At 36.6% G+C, this 22379-nt stretch overlaps 2 protein-coding genes across 4 annotated transcripts in view; one reads left to right on the top strand and one right to left on the bottom strand.

The window, feature by feature from the left end:
- Positions 1-4303, top strand: part of nrip2 (nuclear receptor interacting protein 2) — a 39032-nt gene extending 34729 nt beyond the window's left edge. Inside the window, exons 5-6 of the mRNA XM_024285836.2 lie at positions 1690-1742; positions 3707-4303. Coding sequence (XP_024141604.1) covers positions 1690-1742; positions 3707-3823 — 170 coding nt within the window. The 3' untranslated portion in view covers positions 3824-4303. The remainder of the gene's footprint in view (positions 1-1689; positions 1743-3706) is intronic.
- LOC112154670 (endosome/lysosome-associated apoptosis and autophagy regulator family member 2) overlaps positions 1-20340 on the bottom strand; it is an 80509-nt gene extending 60169 nt beyond the window's left edge. The window contains exons 1-2 of one of the 3 annotated variants that reach the window (XM_024285799.2): positions 20191-20340; positions 12917-13062 (exon numbers count right to left, since the gene is read on the bottom strand). In XM_024285799.2, coding sequence (XP_024141567.1) covers positions 12917-12961 — 45 coding nt within the window. In that variant the 5' untranslated portion in view covers positions 12962-13062; positions 20191-20340. Of the gene's footprint in view, positions 1-12916; positions 13063-20190 lie in introns of those variants that run through there. The other 2 variants (XM_036210353.1, XM_024285814.2) reach the window with 2 other exon arrangements.
- Positions 20341-22379: the final 2039 nt, after the last annotated feature.

Here is a 22379-nt window from a genome sequence, read left to right as displayed (position 1 = left end):
TTTAAAAGAAGGCTACAATTTCGGAGAATAAAATAATACATTTGTGCTTCAAAAATTTGTGTTTTAAAAAAAATAAAATATTACGTTTTGATTTTCAAATGTTCTAACAAAGACAATTTAACATACATTTTTAATTAAGGTAAAGGTCAAATCAGATGGACACCACAAGGTTAAAAAATATGCTTTTCTTTTTTTGTAAATTTACAAATTTATTTAAAAAATACTTATTTGTTTAAAAAAATATATGTATATCTATGAATGTTTCTTTGTAGAATATTGACCTTCTTATACATTTTCCTTATAATTTATGACTATTTCCTGTTAATATTACTTTTTTGCGTAATTTTACAATGTTTTTCTCATAAAAATACACATTTTCATCTTAATATTTCCTTTTTTTTCGTAATGCCACAATATTTTTCTTATTTTACAAATTGCATGATTTCACTTTTTTCCCTCTCTCTAAACATCACTTTTTTTATATTTAAACTATTTTTTCCTCATAATGTTATGACTTTTTAATCTTAATATTGCACTTTGCATAATTTAAGCAAATCTTAAGCAAATCTTTTTCTCTAAATATGACATTTTTTGCATAATTTCACTGAACATTACCTTTTAGCTAACTTTTACATATTTTTTCTCGTAATTTTATCGTTTTTTTTCCAAAAAACTTTATTACGTCTTACTCTTAAGAATTTTTTTTGCATAATTTGATATTTTTTTTCTCATAGATTTACCACTTTTTCCTAAAAATTACTTTTCATGCCCATTTTAGCAATTTTTTTTCCACAGAATTTTATGACTTATTTTTTAATGTTAACATTTTTTCTCATGATTTTATAATGTCATTTTCCTTATTTATGTATTCATTTTTCTTTCTTTTATGGTGACTCCAAAACTTTGTATTAATTCTCAAGACATTTTTTGAAAATTAGTGAAAATTTCTTGCTAATTTCATTGAAGCGGCCATTTTGAAATGAGCAGGAAAATCCCGTGTACTACCCCCTAGAGGAGGGATGATGCCCTACAGGGCAGAAAACAGACCACGTTCTTTATGATAAGTTCTTAAGGAAAGTTCGGATCATGTTAATGAGACCGGGGGATCAGAAATGCATGTATAAAATATGACATGAATGGTAAAAAAAATGATAAATGCAACAAAAACAAACTGCATTTAGGCTAAATGTCATGCTATAGTTGATTAATTCGAGTGAAAATGTTAAATTCCAACATGCTATTATTTAGAAAATAATTATCTGGGACATTTACATAAAAACTCTAATCGATGAGAAATATAAAGAAATATTTTTATTTTAATCAAATCATAAAATATTTCTGCTTAATTCCTCATTATGAATTGATCTTTCAATTCTTGTTCAGTTCAAGAGTAAATTATATTCCACTCAAAAGTCAAACTTCCTTGCAGATTTATTATGAATGCGACGCAGCTCAAGTGCAGACTCATTCATCCCCAGAAGAGATTAATAAACTCTCAGTTCCACAAATTCACTCCCTGATCCGCACTCCTGCAGATTAACTTCATTTTGAAAAAAAAAAAAAAAGAACTTCCTGAGCAGACGTGTTTTATGGCTTTTGATTTAACCTCATGCTAATTTATGCAGGGGGTTAATGAGCATGAGTCAGAGCTTTTCTAATACTTTGTTTCTCTCTGTCCACTTCCTCCAGAGGACGAGGCGTTCGAGCTGTGCCTGGGTCTGCAGACTCTGCTGGAACTCAAAGTAAGCTCCTCGCACGCTTCGCTCAGGCTGTTTTTACAATGGTTGAATGGAACACGGAAAAGAGGAAGAAGAATCCTATCCCTGAAAAAACAGGAGGAAAATCCAGAGGAGCCTGCTTTTATCATGCCAGGCGGTTTTTGGCTCGCTCTACTGCCAAAATCCAGACAATCACATGTAAAAAAAATGAAATGTAGTTTCCTTCTCAGTTGTTTGACTCACATCTTGATAAAAAATGATTAAAGAGGAACTTTAAGGCAAATAAGGTCCCAGACCAGATGAGTTTGAGACATCAGAACCATGTTTTTGATCCAGATAACTGAACATTGAACACTGAAATGAGCAGAAAACTCCAATTGCTCTGGAGTTTGGATCAAGGTTTCCAACTGTTCTTTGGGCTTTCAGACTTTTTTAGCTACATCAACTTCCTGTTAGAAAATAAAAGTCCACAAGCGCCTGCAGACACTTCATTATCATCTCATCGTGTTGGAGCTGCAGCTTTGTATTTTCCCGCTGGAGTCGTTAGACACTAAACAGAGCCTCGGGAAGGAGGAAAAGGAAATCAAAACTGCAGTTTGTTGGGTAGAATGAATAAATACTGAATGAAACGCTTCTGTAATTACAGGGACGTTATTGTAATGTGTCCTGTAAACACATTTTATGTAATCAGTCAAGCCTTAAAGGTTTTTAAACTATAACTACAAAAAAAATGACTGAATTTTCTGCACTATATATGAGAGCTCTGAAAAGCCTTAAAGTTTTTAAAAAATGACAGTATTTTACTGTCTTATATGTGGCTTAATTCTAATTGTTGATGTCGAAACAACTTGTAGTGTGTTGTGAATCATTCTTAAGGACATGAGTGACCAATTGTCACCCGTGCAATATGAGGAGAGTGTACTTAATGGGTTTAACGGGCAGAATTTGGTGGTGTCCAAAAAAATAGAAAATCCATACGACGACCTACTTCATTCACCCTTACGGGTTGTACAAATCTTTGCCGCAACCCGTCGCCCCCAGAATAAAAATCTGGATGGACATTTTAGCTGTACAAGTCTAAAGAGCGGTCGACAAGTTTGATATTTCGTCTGAGTTTTGCTTTTTTTTTGCCTCCAGACAACCCAAACTTAGTCGTGAGGGCAGGTGTGACTTAAATAGAAGAAAGTTAACAATTTAAAGGGTAACTAAACCCTAAATCAACTTTTTTTGTCCGTTGACCTCTTTAAATAAGGCTTTAAAAGTGCTGTCTTTTGGTCATTACCAATTTTTTTGTAAATTAAAATAACCTTGTTTAATTCTTGAAAATAAAGTCAAAAACCGCCTGTCTGCTGCCCCCTAAAGGTTGAATTGAGGTATTACATCTGAATTTTGTGATTGGTCAAACCATGTAAGTTTCAGAAGTCTGACATCATGATAACAGTCCTGCCCCCAAGCCCCGCCCCTCTGACTGGATTATCACTTTTCAGCTGTGGGTGGAGCCAGCCTCCAACTTCCCGGTTTGGTTACCCTTTAAAGATGGACTTGATACACAAAGATTGTATAAAACTAAAAAGGAAAGGGGTAAAAGATAGAAAGCTTAGTGGATAAAAGTGAATATGTTTAATTGCTAAAAAATATTAAATAAAGAGGTAAAGGTAGGGGAGTAAAACGCAGAAGGAAGGAGGGGCTAAAAAAGTTATTTTTTTTTTTTAGATCAAAACTGCAGTTATACTTTTAGCTCAAAATAAATTAACAAAAATATGAAATCATGAAAATGTTCTGTTCTTCTGTCTAACATGCAAAATGAAGCCTGTAGAGTTTGAGAATAACCTTTTTTTTTTTAAGTGACCCCACAGATGTATTCTGGTGTTAAACTGTAGATGGTCGTTTTTAGGCGACTCCGTCACATTCGTCTCCTAAAACCAGCCTGACCTCCTCCATAAATTATTCAGAGCACTAATTATATCTCCCCGTGTCGATCCTCACAGTGCTGCTTGGATCTGAGCAGTCGGGTGGTGAAATTTCAAGGCTGCGACGAGGAGCTGCCCTTCCTGAACACTTGGAGCGACAGCCAGTGCCAACACGACACCAACGAGAACCTGTGATCCCCGCCCCCCGACGGAGGCCACCACGCCCCCCCCAGAGCGGGACGGGAGGACGCCGTTTGGGTCCGGACCATCATCAGTGTCTCTCACTGCCAGAACCGGGATGGCCTGCGCGGCTCTCCCGTTCACACCGTCGTGTTTGCAGAGTGGACACATTTTTAATGATTCCATTTAACATCCAGTTAGTCTAGTTTGTAAAGAAAACCTTCAATTCCAGGAGCTCTGTAGGGTTCTGCTTTCTGTTGGGTTTGATTCATGTGCTCAGAGGATCTTTAAAAAGGGAAAACTTTGACGATAGTTTCAACTGAGTTTCAGATTTTGATGTGATTTAACTGTTTGTCTTCTTTTCGGTCAGCCTGTTGATTTTAAAAATGTTTAAGAAACGTTTCTAATGGATTAAATTACTGTTGAAAGGATTGTTTCACGTGATTGCCAACCTTTAGTGACACATTTTAACAATAAAAGTTAACGTGTAATGAGGATGTCCTGCCTTTTTTGTTCTTATATTTTCAGATCACAAATATTCGATCATTATACCAAAATATGAGTGAATACTCGATTCTGATTGGCTGCTGGGTGTGGGTTAAAAAGTGATAATCCACAGTGATAATGCACACCCAAAATAGAAGTTCTGGTCATGTAGCCCAACAACGCCTTGCCTTGTTACCATGACAACATGCCACATCACCTATCATATTGTCCACTTTTTGCAAAAAAGCTATCTAAACTGAAAAAATAATAATAAGCATGATAATGCCCGATGATATATACATTATCAGAAAGACTCATGCTATGAAAGCCTGAACTGTTCCATACAATCATCTGATTTCCATCTTTTCTAGGGTTCATAAATCCATTTTAAATTAAATATTTAGTAGTTATGTTAATGGAAATAAAAAATTCAGGCTGATCTGGATTCACTATTCCATTAAAGATTTTCTTTAAAACTAGTAAATGTGATCAATGAGAAACAAATCCATTTCCAAAAATTCAGTTTTACTTTTCTGATTGGTAGCTTGTTCTTCATCATTAATTTTTTGCATGTTTAAGTTTACATAATTTTTTCAAAATTTGTGCCATAAAAGTTGGCTCATATTTATGACCCAATCAATCGAGTAGTGAACTGAGATCAATTTGAGATCAATTTAAGACAAATGAGTTTAGAAAAGTTGTATTTACATTTTTTTTTCTCGTAAATCTGCTACTTCAACCTTGTAATATTACTTTTTTGTGGTCCTAACCTCAGAAATGTACAAGAAAAGAATAATAAATTCACGAGATTTAAAGACTTTACAAGTTTTGTAATCATAAATATACTACTTTAATCTTGCTCTGTTTCTGGTTTTAATGTAGTAAATTTACAAGACAAACTTGTAAATTTACAATTTTTTGCTTGTAAATTAACTATTTCAATCTTGTAATTTTACTTTTTTTGTAGTCCTAATCTCAGCAATTTATGAGAAGAAAATCATAAATTTACAAATTTTAAAGTTGTAAATTTAAAGTTTTTATGTTAATTGTACAACTTTAATCTCATGTCTTTTCTGTGATCCTAATCTCGTAAATTAGGAGAAAAAAAACCCATAAATTGATCAAATTTAAAGTCTTAAATATTATAATTTTTTTTCTCGTAAATTTCTTACGAATCTTGTAATATTAATTTTTTGTCACCCTAATATCAGAATATTAGAGAAAAAAAATTCATAATTTTACTAACTTTAAGGTATTACATTTACAAGTTGTTTTTTTTCTAATTTACATCTAATCTAGTAATATTACTTTTTTTTGTAGTTGCCCTAATCATGGAAAGTTTTTCTCATAAACTTACAACCAATCTTTTATTATAATTTTTTGCTGTTCTAATCTCATTTATAATTTTTAGAACATTTTTAGATAATCTATTATTACTTTTTTGTGGTCCTAAACTCAAAATTTTAAGAGAAAAAGTTATAAATAAGCATAATTTAAGGGGTTTAATTCATGAGTTTTTTTTTCTTGTAAATTTACAACTACAGAAATCTTGTATTTTTTTTGTTGCCCTAATCTCAGAAATTTACAAAAGTTTTTTAGTAAATTTATTAGATTTAAAGTGTATGAGTTTTTCTCTCCTAAGTTCACAATTTTAATCTTGTAATAATATAAATTTAGTATTTATTCATTTAGGTGGTCTTTCTTCACCGTAGTAGTTTTAAACACTGATTGGAAAAATTGAATTCCTTCTTTTTTCCTATAACTCTCTTTGACTTTGTGTCAGTTTCAATGTAAATCTCCTTTTTGGTCAACTTTCATAGACTTTCCTGAAACATCAGATTTAGATTTCAACATTCCGACGGCATGACTTTGTGGAGTTCCTGAATGCAGCGTCCTGCTTGAACCCCTGAATTGTCTGGATGATGATGATTTGTGTGTTTTTGTGTGCATGTGCGCATTGGGAGTCCAAGCCTTGTTTGGGCTCCTGCTTCACGTGGGAAAAGGCTCTCCTCCTCCTCCTCCTCCTCCTCGCTGACGGAGCGAGCTGCCAAAGCCGACCGGCTTCCCGCTCTGCCTCCTTCAGGAGATTTTCATCATTTTGTTTTGGCTGCGTTCGGTGCCAGGGCCTCCTTTTATTTGTTTGTGTTTTCTGGCTAATGCTCCTCACTTTGACACCTCCTCTTTGGTGATTTTTCCATAAAAATGAAAAAAATAAAGGGCCATCTGGCCGTCTTATCGTGGTGTTGTGAGGGGCGAGGAAGTGCTCGCCGAAAGCTGTCGGGCTTTACTAACACCTGAGACATGCTGTGCTTTCGCAGTACACCATTCATCCACAGATCACTGATGGTTTTGACATATGATGACCTTTATATACATGAGAGGATTTGATGTATGAACATTTATTTTTAGTGTTTTTCCTCTTCTGGACTGTATTTTCTCTGCCAAATAAAACATGTATTCTGGCTGGTTGTGTTTGTTTTGTTGGTTGTAACCTGAAATGACGGCACAGAGGACTGACAGGCTGACGTGGAAACTTCGTTCATACTTGAAGGAAACAGCAAGGGAAAATAAAATGAGTAAACAGGCTGTTTGTGGGAGGATTTAGAACAGTTTGTACATTGATTTGAAAGGAAAACAAGCCGCTTGTGCCCCTCAGTGGTACAGCCGTCTATATAAAGATCAGAGGAGCCAGATGTTCCCACGGCATCAATAGAATGACAGATTTGAACAATCTGAAACTGTAAGGAGCTCCAGATGTACTTTTTAGGGCAATAATAATGGAGACTTTCAAACACATGTTACGTCTTATCTTCCCATTTTTTTCCTGTTTTTATAAAGAAGAAAAAAAAAAAGAGAATAAACAGGGTCAAAGTGTCTTAACCATTCACTGTACATGAGAACTGGACAGAGCGAGTGTGACATCACCCACAGAAAAAGGTTTACGTCCAGTCCTAACCAAATGAAGTCGATTCAGTTACATTTTATTTTTTTGCGATGTGGACGCCGCCATATTGGAGCGAGACAAGTGAGTTGGTCTGAGTCGTTTCCATGGCAACCACTTTTGCCAATCAGAAATAAGCTTATTGAAAGTCTACACTGGAAAGGCTCCGCCTACTTTCATTAAGGCATCTGATTCGTCAGTTTATGACTTTAACTACTGAAAAAATGTCATTGAACTCTTTATGCCTCATCAATATACATCCCAACACACGCGCACGGACACACATACATTACACAAGGAAGGCGAAACCTCTGATCTTCGGCCTTCTACCCTATCAGGACACTATTTCCAAGTATTCCTCCTTTCGTGCTTCTAGACTGCATTTATTTCAGACATTAGTTTCTCGTCTGACTGGATTCATTCTGTCATCTCAGCCGCCAGCTTTTACTTCATCTCCGCTTCCCCGTCCTGCACCAGTGAGCCGGTTATGGTCAAAAAGCCTCACATCATGTCAATGAATCTGCATCAAGCCCTGTTAGAAGTGAGCCCGCCCCCCTTTCTCACTTTTATTTTCTGTGCAAACCACATCCTGTCAGAACGCCTGCTAGGAAAGTGTTCACACGTAGACCTGAAGTTCTGTTTTCCGTTATCACAGCTCTCAAACAAACGGGCTTCACTAACTCGACAGAAAAGGTGTTGAATTCTGAACCTTTCAGGTTTACACACTTTTGCTAGAATCCGCCCGTCTCCTGAAAAAGTGTCATGGAAAAAAAATAAATTAATCTTGTTTACAGTAACTCTAGATCAGAGCGTCGATAGCACAGATCTGTCCTCACCTCCCTTCACAGCACAGGTTATCAAACTGTGCAGAAGCTTTCCTAGCAAGTTATTTTAGCTAAAATAAAGGAGGAGGCGGAACATTTGACAACTATTCAGAAAAATCTAGTTCATATGCAGTAAAACAGTAAAAAGATCCCTGAAGAAAATATTTAAGATAAAGAACAATCCACAATAATTATGCACCTTTTTATTTTATTGTTCCCGCTTTGTCTAATTAATGTGATCTTTTGTTGCACTTTAATTTATAAAAGATGAAAAATAAAAGCTTGTTGATTCGATAAAGATGGCTTTGTTCCCTTCTTTACTAATGTTGCTAAACACATTCCTAAACATGTGAAGAAAATAAAGGAAACCAAAAGTGAAATTCCTCCAAACCGAAGTTCTGTCTGGTGAGAAACAGGAAACCTGCAGTCATCAGAGGAGCTCTGAAGCAGCTTTGCAATCAAAGCCCGCTCTTTCCGTGATGCAAGTCAACTTTCTGTTGGCCTAAGACGTCATTGGATGACACGGTTACTGGTTTAAAGAAATTAAATGAAACAAAAGCAGTGACTGTAGGTGTTCGTCCAGTTTACAGGTTAAAAAATGGTCTACTTAAGTACAGTTGTGCTCATAATTGTACATGTCCGGGAAGTAAAAATGATGAGTTGGTCATTTTTCGTACAGTATGAACACAAAAAGTTGTTTTCCACTCATAGTTAGTGGTCGGGTGAAGTCATTTATTGTATAAAAATTCTGCCAAACCTTTTTAAATCATGACAACAAATTAACTCAAATCTCTGACATTTCAGGATCTTGAGTCATGAGGAAAGCTAAAAAATAAAAAAATCTATGGGAAAAGGTAACTGAACTGTACAAAAGGGATACAAGAAGATATCCAAGGATCTGAGAATGCCAGTCAGCAGTTATCAAACTTCAGTCAAGAAGTGGAAAGTGAGGAGTTCTGCTGAAACCAAACCACGGTCACAAAAAGTTCTGCCACAAATAACTTCAGCTGTGATCCAGGACTTTGGGAAAAACTATGTTGTGGATGTTTCAAGATGTAAAATGATAATAATTCATACATTCTGTTCACTCTAGATGGTTTAGCTGGCCCTCCTCCACCCCCTCCATCCACCTGAACCGATGCTTTATCATGGACTGGCCTTAACTACCATCAGCTTCCAGGACAAAGACTGTGAATTCATTTGTATCACAAATAAATCTTTATTTACATTTCCAGGATCTCTCCTTATTGAAACACGTCTGGCTTTTGTTTTATTTTACAATTCCGTCTTTAAATTTGTTTTTTTTTTTTCCATCAGTGTGACCCAACAGTTTTGTTCATTGTACCTCCAGGTTTGTTTGATCCTCACCAGGGTTCATTTCCTCGCACTATCCGCTCTGTTTATCGAGCGTGAAACTCCACCTGAACTCTGGAGTGGACAGAATTGGTGAACTCTGGTCGGTTTGAGAGAACGGACCTCAGTTTAGGGTGAAACAAGCAGAGTGAATGACATCAGCTGGGATGGCCCAATACATCAATCGCAATTAATGGAAGTGTGGGAAAATCGTGGGCCATCAACGGCAAATTACGGTGGCTGACACGCCTCATGTAGATGCAAAAGGTGTAACAGAACGACAAAGGTAGAAGCACAATGACCAAAGCAGAAGCATGATGACAAAAGCTACAACGTGACAAAAAAAGCCAAAGCACAACAACAAAAGTTGAAGCACAATGACAAAAACTAAAGAACAGCATCAAAAACCACAACACCACAAAAGCCACAACGGAAATTAATGAACTTTTTCTTTAAAGGCCTCGTGCGGTGAAAATCGTGATTTTTCTTAAACTGCAATAAAACATTAGTATTTATGTCACAAATGAACCCCGTATAATTATTTTGTCACCCGCGGCCCCGTGCACTCTCTACAAGCGTTCAAAGATAGCGCGGTCGCTCAGATTTTGTGCAGCCACCGATAAGTAGGTCATAGGTCGTGTGACGTCAGTACAGGAACATACAGCTAGATCCGCTAGTGTTGTGATGACTTTCTGGGCATGGAATTACTTAACATAATAGAATTTGGACTGCCGTGGATTTGGGGATTCGAACGGGATAATGGTGAATAGGAGTGTGGTATTTGGGTGCAGTAATGTGCCGAAGAAGGGGGTCTCCCTTCACGAATTTCCCGTTTCAATAAAGGAGAGGGGCGCTCCCCGTTCAGGGGGAGGCTTTGAGCCCTCCCCGGCCCTCCCGAGGAGGAACGTGGGGGGTGTACGGGCACCTGGCGGGCGCGACGGACGGCCAGGGTGAGGCCGCCGCGCTGAGGGGGATTTGCGGTTCCGAGGCCCCGGGCATGGGGGGCGCCGTGGGTTCACCGGACAGTCGTCCGGCGCCGGCAGCCGAGCCCACACGAAGAGTTTTTACTCCCTCCCGGGGCCGTCTGGAAAGAGGACCCGCGGGGGGGTTGGTTGCGCGCGGGCGAGGGAGGCCGAAAGGGCGGCGGGGGAGCAAGCCCACCCGTCGCCGCAGCAGCAGACCCTCGTCCGGGCGGGGGGCTCTGTCCGCCTCGGCCCTGGAGGAGGACGACAAAGGACGCTCCGTGGCACGGCGGCGCCTTTCCTTTTCCGGTAATGATCCTTCCGCAGGTTCACCTACGGAAACCTTGTTACGACTTTTACTTCCTCTAAATAGTCAAGTTTGATCATCTTCTCCCCGCCATTGCTGTATGAGCTTTCACCATTGTCACCCGAAGTCCCTGTATCCTCAGATGAGGAAACCTCCGGTTCAAACTGGTAGGGCTGTACACCCTCCAAACTCTGTGTCGTTAAAATTCCCGTGTTTGATGAAGGCTCATCACCTTCATCCAAAGAAATATCCGCTAAATCGTGGTCTACGTCGCTTCTCAAACCGTCCACCATTGTTGTTTACACTCTGGGATCCCTGAAGTGACGTCACGCCCAGCCCCCGCCCATCACCACCTATCGCCCAAATTTGAAGCTGTGCACGGCCATAAAATGATCAATAAAACCGCGCTGGATCATTTTAAGTGAATATTTTTATCAGATTCGTTTTCCAAGTTCCATTGACTTTCTAAATTAAAAAAAAAAATTGCCACTGCACGAGGCCTGTAAAGATTCGTTTAGTTTCAAGCTATTGGGGCTTCAATAGCAATAACAAATGAACAAAAACTTTGTATTAAATTTCTGTTAGCCAATCATCATCCTGACTTCATTTGATTGACATACAGAACGGCCAAAAGAACATCCTCTGATGCAAACGTTACTGTAACCATCTTCTCATCACTGAATCCTTTTAGATTCTAAAATATGTTTTCATTCAGAAACAAAGAAAATATTTAAGTTTATAATGGTATTTATGATGTTGCTGAACTTATTTGTGTGTAAATGTAAATGTTCTTGGGTTTAAAGTCAAACAGAAAAGTAGAGCAGCAGGAAGTAAGTGTCTGCTTTTAATTTCTGCTTCACTTCACACAATGAGACGCAGTAGCAGTTCAGCGTGGGCAGAAAGGAGCTTTGTAGAAACTCACAGTGGCCTCATTACCGCTTGTTAACACTCACAACACGACCATCATGGGAAAAAAATGGAATTCGTCTGCCACTGCTTAAACCCTGTGATGCATTTTCATTTCTTTATCAGTAGAACCACATTCTACTTTATGCATGTCCTTCATATAGGAGCTGCAGCATGGCGGGACAGAGAGGAAAGACTTCAGAGTGAACTGGAGTCTGTTTATTGCTGTTACTCAGTCATTATTTTTGCTAGAGTTGTGATTCATTTTCAAAGCATTCCCGGTGGGCTTTTAATCATGATAATGTCATTGTTTTTAGCAAAAATTTAAAAAACAGTGGGCTACTCGAAATATAACGTTTTGAACATTGGATATTGGGGACAACAGGCACTGCCTGTTGATTGGCCTGACATCTGATTGGTTAGTTTATAACAAATAATAGGTACAGGGAAAAAAAAATCAAAAACAAAAAGGTATCCGATCAAAAATGTTTCTATTCTGACCAATAGAATGACTGACTAACTATAGAAGTCTATAATAGTGCTGCAACAAACGATTATTTTAAGTCGACTAATCACTAATTATTTTTTCCTATTAGTCGACTAATCAGGTCATCCACAAAGTGGATGTAAAACATACATCTTAACCATCATTTACTTACTAAAAACTAGATACCTATATTCACACTAGCATTATTGTAGATAGAATGTAAGCTGAATTTGGCCGCAAAAGATGCTAGTGACGACAGCTGAAGATGCTGATAGCCAGCTATAAAATATTAGTTAAAGGCCAAATTAAATTAAAAAAGTCTGGGTTAGCCAAAACAGCTATCATGTAGCTGAAAAATTAGCTAAACACAAAACTAGCCTAAACAACTTTACTACACTCTGACTCCATATAATATAAAGTAACGACTAATCGACTATTAAATTAGTCGTCGACTATTTTAATAGTTGATTAGTCGACTAATGGTGGCAGCCCTAGTCTATAAACAGTGGTACTTCCTGTTTGGAACGCTAGGGGGAGGAGTTACTCTTTATCATATATACAGTCAATGATTTCTTCAGAAACCTAAAGCCAATGGCTGCATGGCTGTAATGCATAAAGAAATACTCAGGTGTAAAAGAACTGATGGAATGATTCTTAACGTGCATCCAATAAAACCTAATGAATATCCCAACAGGTCAAACTACAGGTCTCTGTGTCTGTCAAGTTCTAGAAAGATCTGGTTTTCCACAAACACACTAGGGTCAACACATTTTCAATGAACAATGTTTGACAAAATCCATTTTATGCCATGGAACATCAGTGTGAGAGTTCAGAGGTCATACCAGTGACGTCTCCAGTCTGTGAGCTGCAGTCCTCCTCAGCTGCATCAGGTGTAAGCAGTTGTCATCGTTAAACTGGCAGAAAGGTGCACTTCTTTTGCTCACAGGCTTCGTTTGGATGGGCGGTGATGATCATCTCCACCATTCCTCTGTAAACACAACAGGATGGTGTCTTACAATCTGAACGTCAGAAGAAACGATTCAAACTTGATGATAAATTTACCGCGAATTTCAGAGGAATCTAGTGACTAGGAATCTAGTTATGGAAATACTCAGCCAGGACACTGACGCGAACCATGAGTTTATATTTTTTTCCAATTTAATTTTAGATAACAGTAAATTGATAAATCCATTTCTGTTGATGCATTTGCAGCTACAGGGTATAGAATAGGGGGGTTCTGGAGTTCTTCTGCTTTATTTATCCAGGATACTTACATTTTTGAATTGAACCCAACTTTTGAAGAGCAAATGTTGACCTTTTAAAATCAGATCTTTAGTTCCAGTATTGACATTATTTCGGCTACCATAACTCTTCAACTCTTGTGTGTTATTTTTGTGTTGCCTGTGACATCTCTGGTGTTAATTTAGAATTTAAATAAAAAAAAGCTAACATTTTATTTATTTCAGTCCCAAATTTGCAACATTTTTGCTCAATATTTTAGATGAACAACATCTAGTCTGTGCTGCATAAATTAAGAGCCTCTTCTTACAATTCAAGTCTCCTCACGGCAGCAGAACTGAAGACTCTGGAGAACCATCAATCATCCATCAATCACGTTTATGTCTCTCGACAAAAAAAAAAAAAAATCCATCTACAACACCCGCTGTCTTGACAAGGCCAGAAACATTCTTGAGGACAATCCTCATTCTGGTTTTCATGAACCTGTTGCCAGGTCTAGAACAAGCTGGAGGGCAAGCAGGGCAGCTGCCCCCGTGGCAATAACCCCAACCCCCAATTTTAATGACAAAAATAAAGAATACAATTCATATAAGCTTCTTTAGGCATTAGTAATAGGACATCAGCTAATGTTAATATTAGTGACAATAGTAAAACTGCTTACACTCTTGTTCTAATCCACCCCCGTGGAGCACATCAATGGAAGTGGCTTCAATCAGCTCAAAATTTGCCTCAACTTCATCTCCTTTTAAGATGCAAAGTTCAAAATCTTTTTCTTTGGTGTTCCTGTTTTGTATTCTGCTCTATCTTCAGTCTCCTCGTCTGTTTTCCCCATAAAGCATTTGGGTTTCTGTTTAATTAAACTGAAACTGTTGATGTTCAGGCCCAATTCTTCACAATCTCGCTTCTAAAAAAAAAAAAAAAAAAAAAAACATTTTTGTTTTAATGGATTCTGTGGTTCTTCTTTAGAAAACGCATCACATAATGAACTTCCACTTACAGAAAAAAAGTGATTCATCTACTTCTATTCACGACTCTGAAATTGCTTGGATCACAACGTGAGGCTGGATTTAAAAGACGCATTACTGTCTTCTTTAAAAGCGTGGAACAAAAACACTGCAGTCCTCCAGCATCAAACAGCAGAGTTTGCAGGGAGCAGCACATCATCATCATCAGCAGCAGCAGCAGCAGCAGCAGGCCGATCCTCCTTCATCTGCTCAGATGGAACCAGAGGCGCTGAAATGCGCTTGTGTTGTTGGGCCGGCAGCTGTCTGTTAGCGAGGACGAAGATGAAACGTAGCAGAATCGGGCTGCACACACGTGAAGCTGGCTGCAGCTAATCGGAGGTGTCAGGGCCCCCAGAGGCTGCAGGACTGAAGTCCTGTCAGCTCAACACTGAAGACAAATGTGCTGCACTGTAACGTCCAGTTTTGAGGGCTTAAAAATCCTATTTTCTTTACTAAATAAAAAGTGTTAAACAATAAAGTGCTACCTGACCCCGCCCTCACCAGTTGAGTGGCCGCTACATACCCCTCACTCTCCCCGTCTGGCCCTGCCACGCTAATCAGTGTGATAAATTTGTGGAATAAAAAAAAAACTTTTTTTTCAAAATGGTGGGCTTTCATTGGGTTTTTTTCCATAGCAACCATTTTATTTTTTGGTCGTCTGGGGGTGACGACACGTCTAGGTAATTTTTAGAAGAATCGGTAAAAGTAAATTTTTGGGTTTCCTTGGCAACGGAGGCTTTTGTTGACCACCTCCACGTTCCTAATATGTCCATAATGTATGTTATATCTTTTTGGTCAGCTTGAGCCAACAACTCTTGCATTAAATTTTCACAAGATTCCGACTAAAAATATGTGAGCAACAGGCGAACGCTACTTTTGAAAGATCGCGGCGCTAGCGCAGTTTAAAGTCTAAAAAATCTATAATTTTTTCGCTAGTAGCGTCGCAGTGATGCTCGAGGAGTTAGTAGGCAATCGATTGAAATTCCTTATAGAAGTTTAAATTTTTGGCTGGTACTAAAGGTGATTTTTTATTTTTAAGGTGGGGGAGGGGAATTTAAGATGGCAGCCAAGGGTCAACAAAACTTCTTTGACTTTAAATTTAATGTGATTATGTAAAATTTTATGACAATTTCTCATAAAAAATGTTCTTTTTCCATATTGCGGAAAAATTTGAAAATCGTAAAATTTCAAACTATGACAAAAAATGTCAGCCAAACTGTAGGTCCTTTTAACTTTAAAACTTCTTGTTTATCCATGAAACTTTTTTTTGCAATTAATGGTGGATTTTTATTTATGTATTTATTTTTAAACACCATAAGAGATTTTTGCCTCATTCATTTTTTATGGTTTCTCCCACCCATATTTACAACATGTGTATTTAGCTGCTGTCAATGACAGAAATATTTTCTTTCCTTTTACAAATGATTTAGAAAGCAACGGGATTTTCATCCTGGAATATGTTCTTAAAAACATGTTTGTTTGCTAATGTCATGAATTTATTTAAGCATGTTTTCAGTTTTTGTTGTACACAAACGGAAGCCTTAATATCCCACCATGAGAACCTGACAGTTTCAGCTGCAGAAGCTTGTTGCTCCTCTCATACTTATGATCTGCATCATGACAAAGCAGAATAGTAAAAAGGTTCAAACCCGGGCCTCAGATATCCATCTGAATGTTACGGGGCTCCTGCAGAGCGTCTGAATCTCAGCTGTTCAGGTCGTTTCCTGCATCTTCGACTAAATCGAGTGATTCATGGTCTGTCAGATCCAGCAGGTCGTTAACCACACGCTTCAGCAAACCGTTCATATCTGCCGTTTATGATTCATCTTCAGTTTATTCAATAAAACGTTGTCTTCTTCATGTGTGAAGGAGCGTTGGCTTAGTGCAGTTGTGTAATTAGATATAATAACTGCAGAGCAGGAAAAAGGTTCAGCGATTTAAAAAAGTGATAAAAAAAAAAGTCGTTTGACGGAAGAGAAAATGTTACTATTTACTAGTGTATTTCATATTGAAAAAAAAAAGAAAATTCTTCAGCTGGTAGCTTAGATTCTAAGACTGATAAATATAATTTGATTTAAATCTAAAATTTTATTATATTATGATAACAAATGACAGATCTGCAAGGTTTAAAGTAGATCTATAGCATTACCTGCGCTAATGCGAGTGTGAAAGCTGTAAGCTGAATGTGGCTGCTAAAGATGCCACAGCTCATAGCTGAAAATGCTAAAAACTGATAGATATAAATGTACAAGCTAACATGGTAGCTGAAGGTGTTGAACCTGAAAGTTTGCCAAAATTTTAGCTAGATGTCAAATTAGCCAAAAAAAGGAAAAACTTCCTTTTTTTACCAGAACAGCTAGCATAATGCTAGCATATTAGCTATATTCCAAATTTGCCAAAAAACTTAAAAGAAGTCTGATTTTGACAAAACAGTTAGTGTAATGCAAAAATAAACCCTATTTGCCAAGAGAACTTTAAAAAATGTTTAATTTTGACAAAACAACCAGCATAATGCTAACACATAAGCTAAACTCCAAATTTGCTAAAAAACTTTTTAAAAAGTCAAATTTTGACAAAACAGCTAGCATAATATTAAATATGAGCTAAACTCCAAATTAGCCAAAAAATTGAAAAAAAAGTAAAATGCTATGTCCGAATTCCATCCTTAGTCACTATATATTGTGTTTGCCATTTTGCAATGCTGTCAAAACTACAATTCCAAAATCAAGTACACTAGAAATTTCCCAGAAGTCTTTGCGAAAAACTAGCCTGCATCGATACCACTACCTCAGAAAATATAGATCACAAAGCATTGTGGTCAAACAATTTTTGAGAACAAAAAATGTTTAAATGTAATTTTTTAAATAAACCATCCGCATTTTCATCATCAGACCACAGTGGATTCCTAAATAGATGTTGTGAAACATTCATATAGCCTTCATACGTTTGGAAAACTAATATGAGGGATTTGAGATGAGTTTGAGACACCAAGGATACATTTATTTTTGTGACTATCCTAATAAAATATTGATTTTTAAATGGTTTCAAATGGAGAAACTCACAACTGCAGGGTGAGGGTGGGTTGTTCCAACACAAGAACATTCAATGAAAATTATTTTTAGTTTCAATATCGACTCACTGATCCCTTCCTTTGTCTGCTGTAGGTAAACAAAATGCACATATAGTTTTAATTAAAGTCCCACTCCAACCATATTTTTTCTATCATAAAATTCTTCCCAGTGATTGTGAGAGTTTTTTTAAGAAATATTTTACGCACAGCGGCGGTAGCTCTTTAGAAATACAATTCTGGGTTGTGGGCGGGGCTATTGACGCAGAGAAACCCCCTCCCCCCTTCCTCGTCACTGAGGTTATAGCGTCAAGCTAGCATTAGCGGTGCAAAGTACAGTTTTCAGCCAGAATCGTTTTCCTACAGAACAAGTGTTAAATGCTCATCGGGTCTTGCACACATAAGCGTGAGCGGGTCAGAGTGCGCAGGGGGAGGGGAGACTTTGTCCCCGCCCATTTCACTAAACATTTTCGAGCATCCAGTTTTCTAATCCAACAAGATTTGATTTAAAAATGCTCAAAAAGCAGTTTTAATAGTAAATTTGTTTTATAAAGGTTCACTATTATGAGAAAAATGCTACAAGAACATGTTAACCCCCCCCCAAAAAACATTTTCACCGGAGTGTGTTTTTAAGATACGTGTAAATGTCAATAATAATGGCAATTCTTCTGTAAATATTTTAAAAGATTATTTTAAAATAGTAATTTAAAACAAAAAAATATACTTTAACTGAAAACAGTGTATTTTTAACTATCATTCTGTTCTTGACTTAAACACTAAAACAAAATCCAAACATCAATTGAATTCTTTTTATGACTTCTGTCTAGTTTAATGTCCATTCAAGCCTGAAATATAAACAGGACAGCATCAATACGTGCTCCAGTCGTAAAACACACATTAACATGTATTGATTACTTATAAAATGCTTGAGCGCATGCTGCATTCTGATAAAGATCTCAGAGAAACATAATGAGAAAATAGAAAGCGGCGAGAACTGATCCAAAGCTGCAGGCTGTGGATCCCTGATGAAGACAAACCTCTTTAAATAAAGTCAAAGGGATGCCACTTGGCAACAGGTAAACTGATCCACCTGCTGTGTGCCATCTGCCTGATAAAGCAACAAGGTCTTTGACTTATTTAATCAGAAATATGGCTCTTGTCGCCAATGTGAGGAAACTGGATGGAAATTTACAATAAATTGAATCATTTTAAGCACTTATTTAGTCTGATTTTAAAAATGAGAAAAATACTTCTAGATAAATACCCAACTATTATTTACTTTTAAGAGTTCGATCTCCTTTTTTTCTTCAATATTCTAAAAATGTAAAAGCTTCTAGCTAAAATAAAAAATTTAAACTCAAAGATGATTCAGCTTGTTTGTACCCTTTTAAAATTTATTTTTAAGTGTTTTTTTTCCCTTATATAATAAAATGTGACTGTATGGTATAGTATATTTTTTTATTTATTTTCCTGATTAATACAATTATTTAAAAAACAAGGTCTATTTTCTTCCTGAAGGGAATGTCTGACAGAAAAAAGCTTAAATGAGTGAGTCCAGGTACAAGCATAACAAACCAGATTCTATTAAATAACCTGGTATCTTAAATGTTACATCAGCTGTAAAACTGGTTTTTGCAACTAAGCTTTAGAGGATTAACGAAATTGAGTTTTCTGAGGGACATCTCTGCCAGATATTTTTTTCTCCAGCAGCAAATTTCACAGACAGAAGCTGCAGGAGGAAATGTGTGAGAAGAAGTGATGGTAGTGCTGAAGTTTGGTTGCTAAAACAAAAACTGGTTTATTTGTTAACTGGATTTCTTCTATAATCTGGTCTCCAGTAATTTGGTTTAACCAGGTTACAGATACACATGGAGACAGATCCAATGTGGGTGCATGTTATATATTGAGCTAAACACATCAAAAGTTTAGATAATCTCATGACCTTATAAATATGTCAGCCTCCAGAATTCTTCTAATCCATTCACTACAGGTTATTTTTGTACTCATATGCTGACGTAAATTTAAGGAACTTCTCCCAGAAGAAAGTCAAAGGTTAAGAGGAAAAACAATGAATATTTGATGTGAATAACTCACGTCTAAAAGTGAAATCAGACTGAAAAATGAGTGGAAAAGCCTCCATTAGTGGTTGGGCGTCACTAAAAGCTTTCAGAAAGTGGTTGTGTCCAACTAAACAAAATCATGACAGGAACATTAATAATCTCTTCTAGACATCCATGCAGCCAAGTATTTATTGGCATTTTTATTTACTTTCTTTATTTTTGGGGGGATGCGCCTTTATAAATTATCCTTAATCGTTCATGTAGGTCCAAATCCTGAGAAATTTCATTTTCTTTTTAACACACTTTTAGGAAGTTTTAATTTCCTTCTTATAGCTTCTTTAAATCTGTGTTTGCAAAGCAAAACGATAAAAAAAACTCTAAATAAAAGTGTCATTTTAAAAATAAAATAAAATAAGGAAAATACTCTGAAAATGTACTAAAAAGGCTAAATGGTAAACTAACAATTGACGCAAAGTTAACAGCTAATGTTGAGCTAACAGCTAACGCTTGGCTAACAGCTATCCTGAGTGATGTTTGCTCCATTTCTATCAAGAACAAAGGGGGGACATTCAATGTACCTCAAGCTTAATGATTAAAGTGTTATTTGCTCTGAAATAAATTTTAACTGTGGAGCAAAGAAGAATTTGTTTAGCTATAAAATGCCTTTTAACTCTGTTAGCTACCTAGCTAAAAACAAGACTGGATAATTAATGTGCTTTTCTATTACAGAAGTTAGAATAACTTACCGTTGTGAACAGAAATTTGGAGAGTAAACAATCATTGTGGATTATGTAAAAAAAAATAATTTGGTTGAGTTTAAAGCTACACATTTTCCTAGCAAAATAATTCCAGGTAGCTAGCATATTCATGGTCCGTTTTCTAGGTCTTTTCAAATTAAAGCACGTTTATAAAGTTTAACAAATTCATTTTACAACAAGATATTTATAGCTAACAAATTAAATTTACAATAATTAAAATTAATGCTTTTTATTTACTTTTAAGCTTTTTTTCAGTTACATATAAGTGCTCCAAAAATCGTATTTAAAAAAATAAAATATAAAAAAAATATTTTCAGACATTTTTGAATTGGTAAATGGATGCTGTAATGCTTTAATGCAATTAAAAACTTAACATTTTAAACAAAATAGTAGCTCAAATCATCTTATATGCATATTCCAACTGAACTGCTCCATTGAGGAGAATTCCAAAAACACAAAAAGCTCTTTTATTATAGATATATCACTTCAATTTTGTTATATTTCATCAGTTCTATTCAAAGAACCTCCTTAAAAAATCCCTAGAGATGCCCATCTCTGTTTTTATCATCTGTTTTTTCAGATCTTAAATCAACAAAATTTAAAAAAATAAACAAGATAAGAAGTTTATTCAAATTTACATTTAAAAGATTCAAAACGATCAAAGTTCTCTAGTTAATTTTTTAACAGTACCTTTTTTGAAACTTGGAGTAACTTAGAATAACAGCAGAAGCAGCTGCAGACAAACTGCCAGCATTCATGAGGTCAGCGCGATCACGACAAGGCCATCAGCCCCGCTCGGTTGAGTCGGGAGGTCAGATGTCTGAGACGTGCTTCATGTTCAGCCTGTTTGCTTGCAGAGACTGTTGGAGCAAAAGTCAGAGTTTCGCAGGAGTCACGAGTGGGAAACAGGGAGGTCTTTGCATATGGAGTCAGTCGGCTGACATTTTCTCCAGAGATTAGAATGGAAACAGCTGACGGATGCTTGCTTGAAGTCAACCCGACCCAACTTATGTTTAGTAGATCTGATTGTACCCCTAAAAACAGCAAACTGTCAGCCTGGTCCTGCTTGACCATCTAAGGTCATGAACACATTAGAATGAGTCACGGCATAAAAATCTGAGCAGGAGGACTCTCTAATGCATTCACTTTTTCCCTCAGACTAAAATAGATAAAATACATGAGAAACATTTAGAAGGGGGTTAAAATTTGCTAAAAGTTTCAGTGAATTACAAAGAGGATGTCACGTGACTTTTAGTGGATTTAAAAGGAAACTGAAAAGAAAAAAAGCCTACAACTTCCTGTTTGAAGCTGGTTTAAAATTAAAGTATTTGGTGCCAGATCAAGTCAAAAAGTGACCAAAGGTTCTTGTGTTCAAACTGTTTTTTATAATGTATGATAACTTATAACCAAATGATGACAATTACAAGTTAATTAATTCATAAAGTTGGACATAAGAGCTTCATAGTAGCAGGAAATTTAAAAAAATGAATATTTGTTGGGGAAACCTTTGTTTGGTTAAAATGTTAACCAAAAAAAAAAAAATCTGAAAAATCTAAAAAGATCCTCCTTTATGTTGGTTTTAGATGTTTAATTTCTTATAGTTTGAGCTGAAATGTTAAGTAAAAACAAGAAGTTACGATGTTTTACTGATCTGATGAGAGCTACACATAATTCCAGAGAAATAAAACATCTATTACTGAGTCATTCTATTTATCAGAATAGCCATTCTCGTGTTGATAGCTCTTTTTTTTTAAAAATTTTTCTTAGTTTTTCAAGTTATTAACTGGCCAATCAGGTGCCTCAATAAAAGTAAGCGGTCCAATGTTAAAAAAAAAATGTTTTTGACATTTTTTCTTAAGCCTACTTTTAAGTGGTAGGGGTGTGGCCTTCCAACGAGCTAACTCCTAATTGGCAAGAGTGATTCCCACAGAAAGGACTCAAACCAACTCGGACCAATCACTGATTATGTCTGGCTCCAACATGGCGGCATCCATATTGAGAAAAAATGGCGACTGAATTGAACTCGTTTGGTTGGAGTTGGAAATAAACTCTTCTGTATTCTTTATCATTTATTTTTCATTTAGCACTTCATGCTTTTGTTTGGTGCAGTACGATTCATATGTTGTCCTTCTTTACCACTACCCGCCGGGGGAGCGGGAGAGATTCCAGGTGGCTCA

This window comes from Oryzias melastigma, linkage group LG23 (assembly GCF_002922805.2).
Source record: "Oryzias melastigma strain HK-1 linkage group LG23, ASM292280v2, whole genome shotgun sequence".
Lineage (NCBI taxonomy): Eukaryota > Metazoa > Chordata > Actinopteri > Beloniformes > Adrianichthyidae > Oryzias > Oryzias melastigma.
This window is presented reverse-complemented; position numbering and strand designations above follow the sequence as displayed.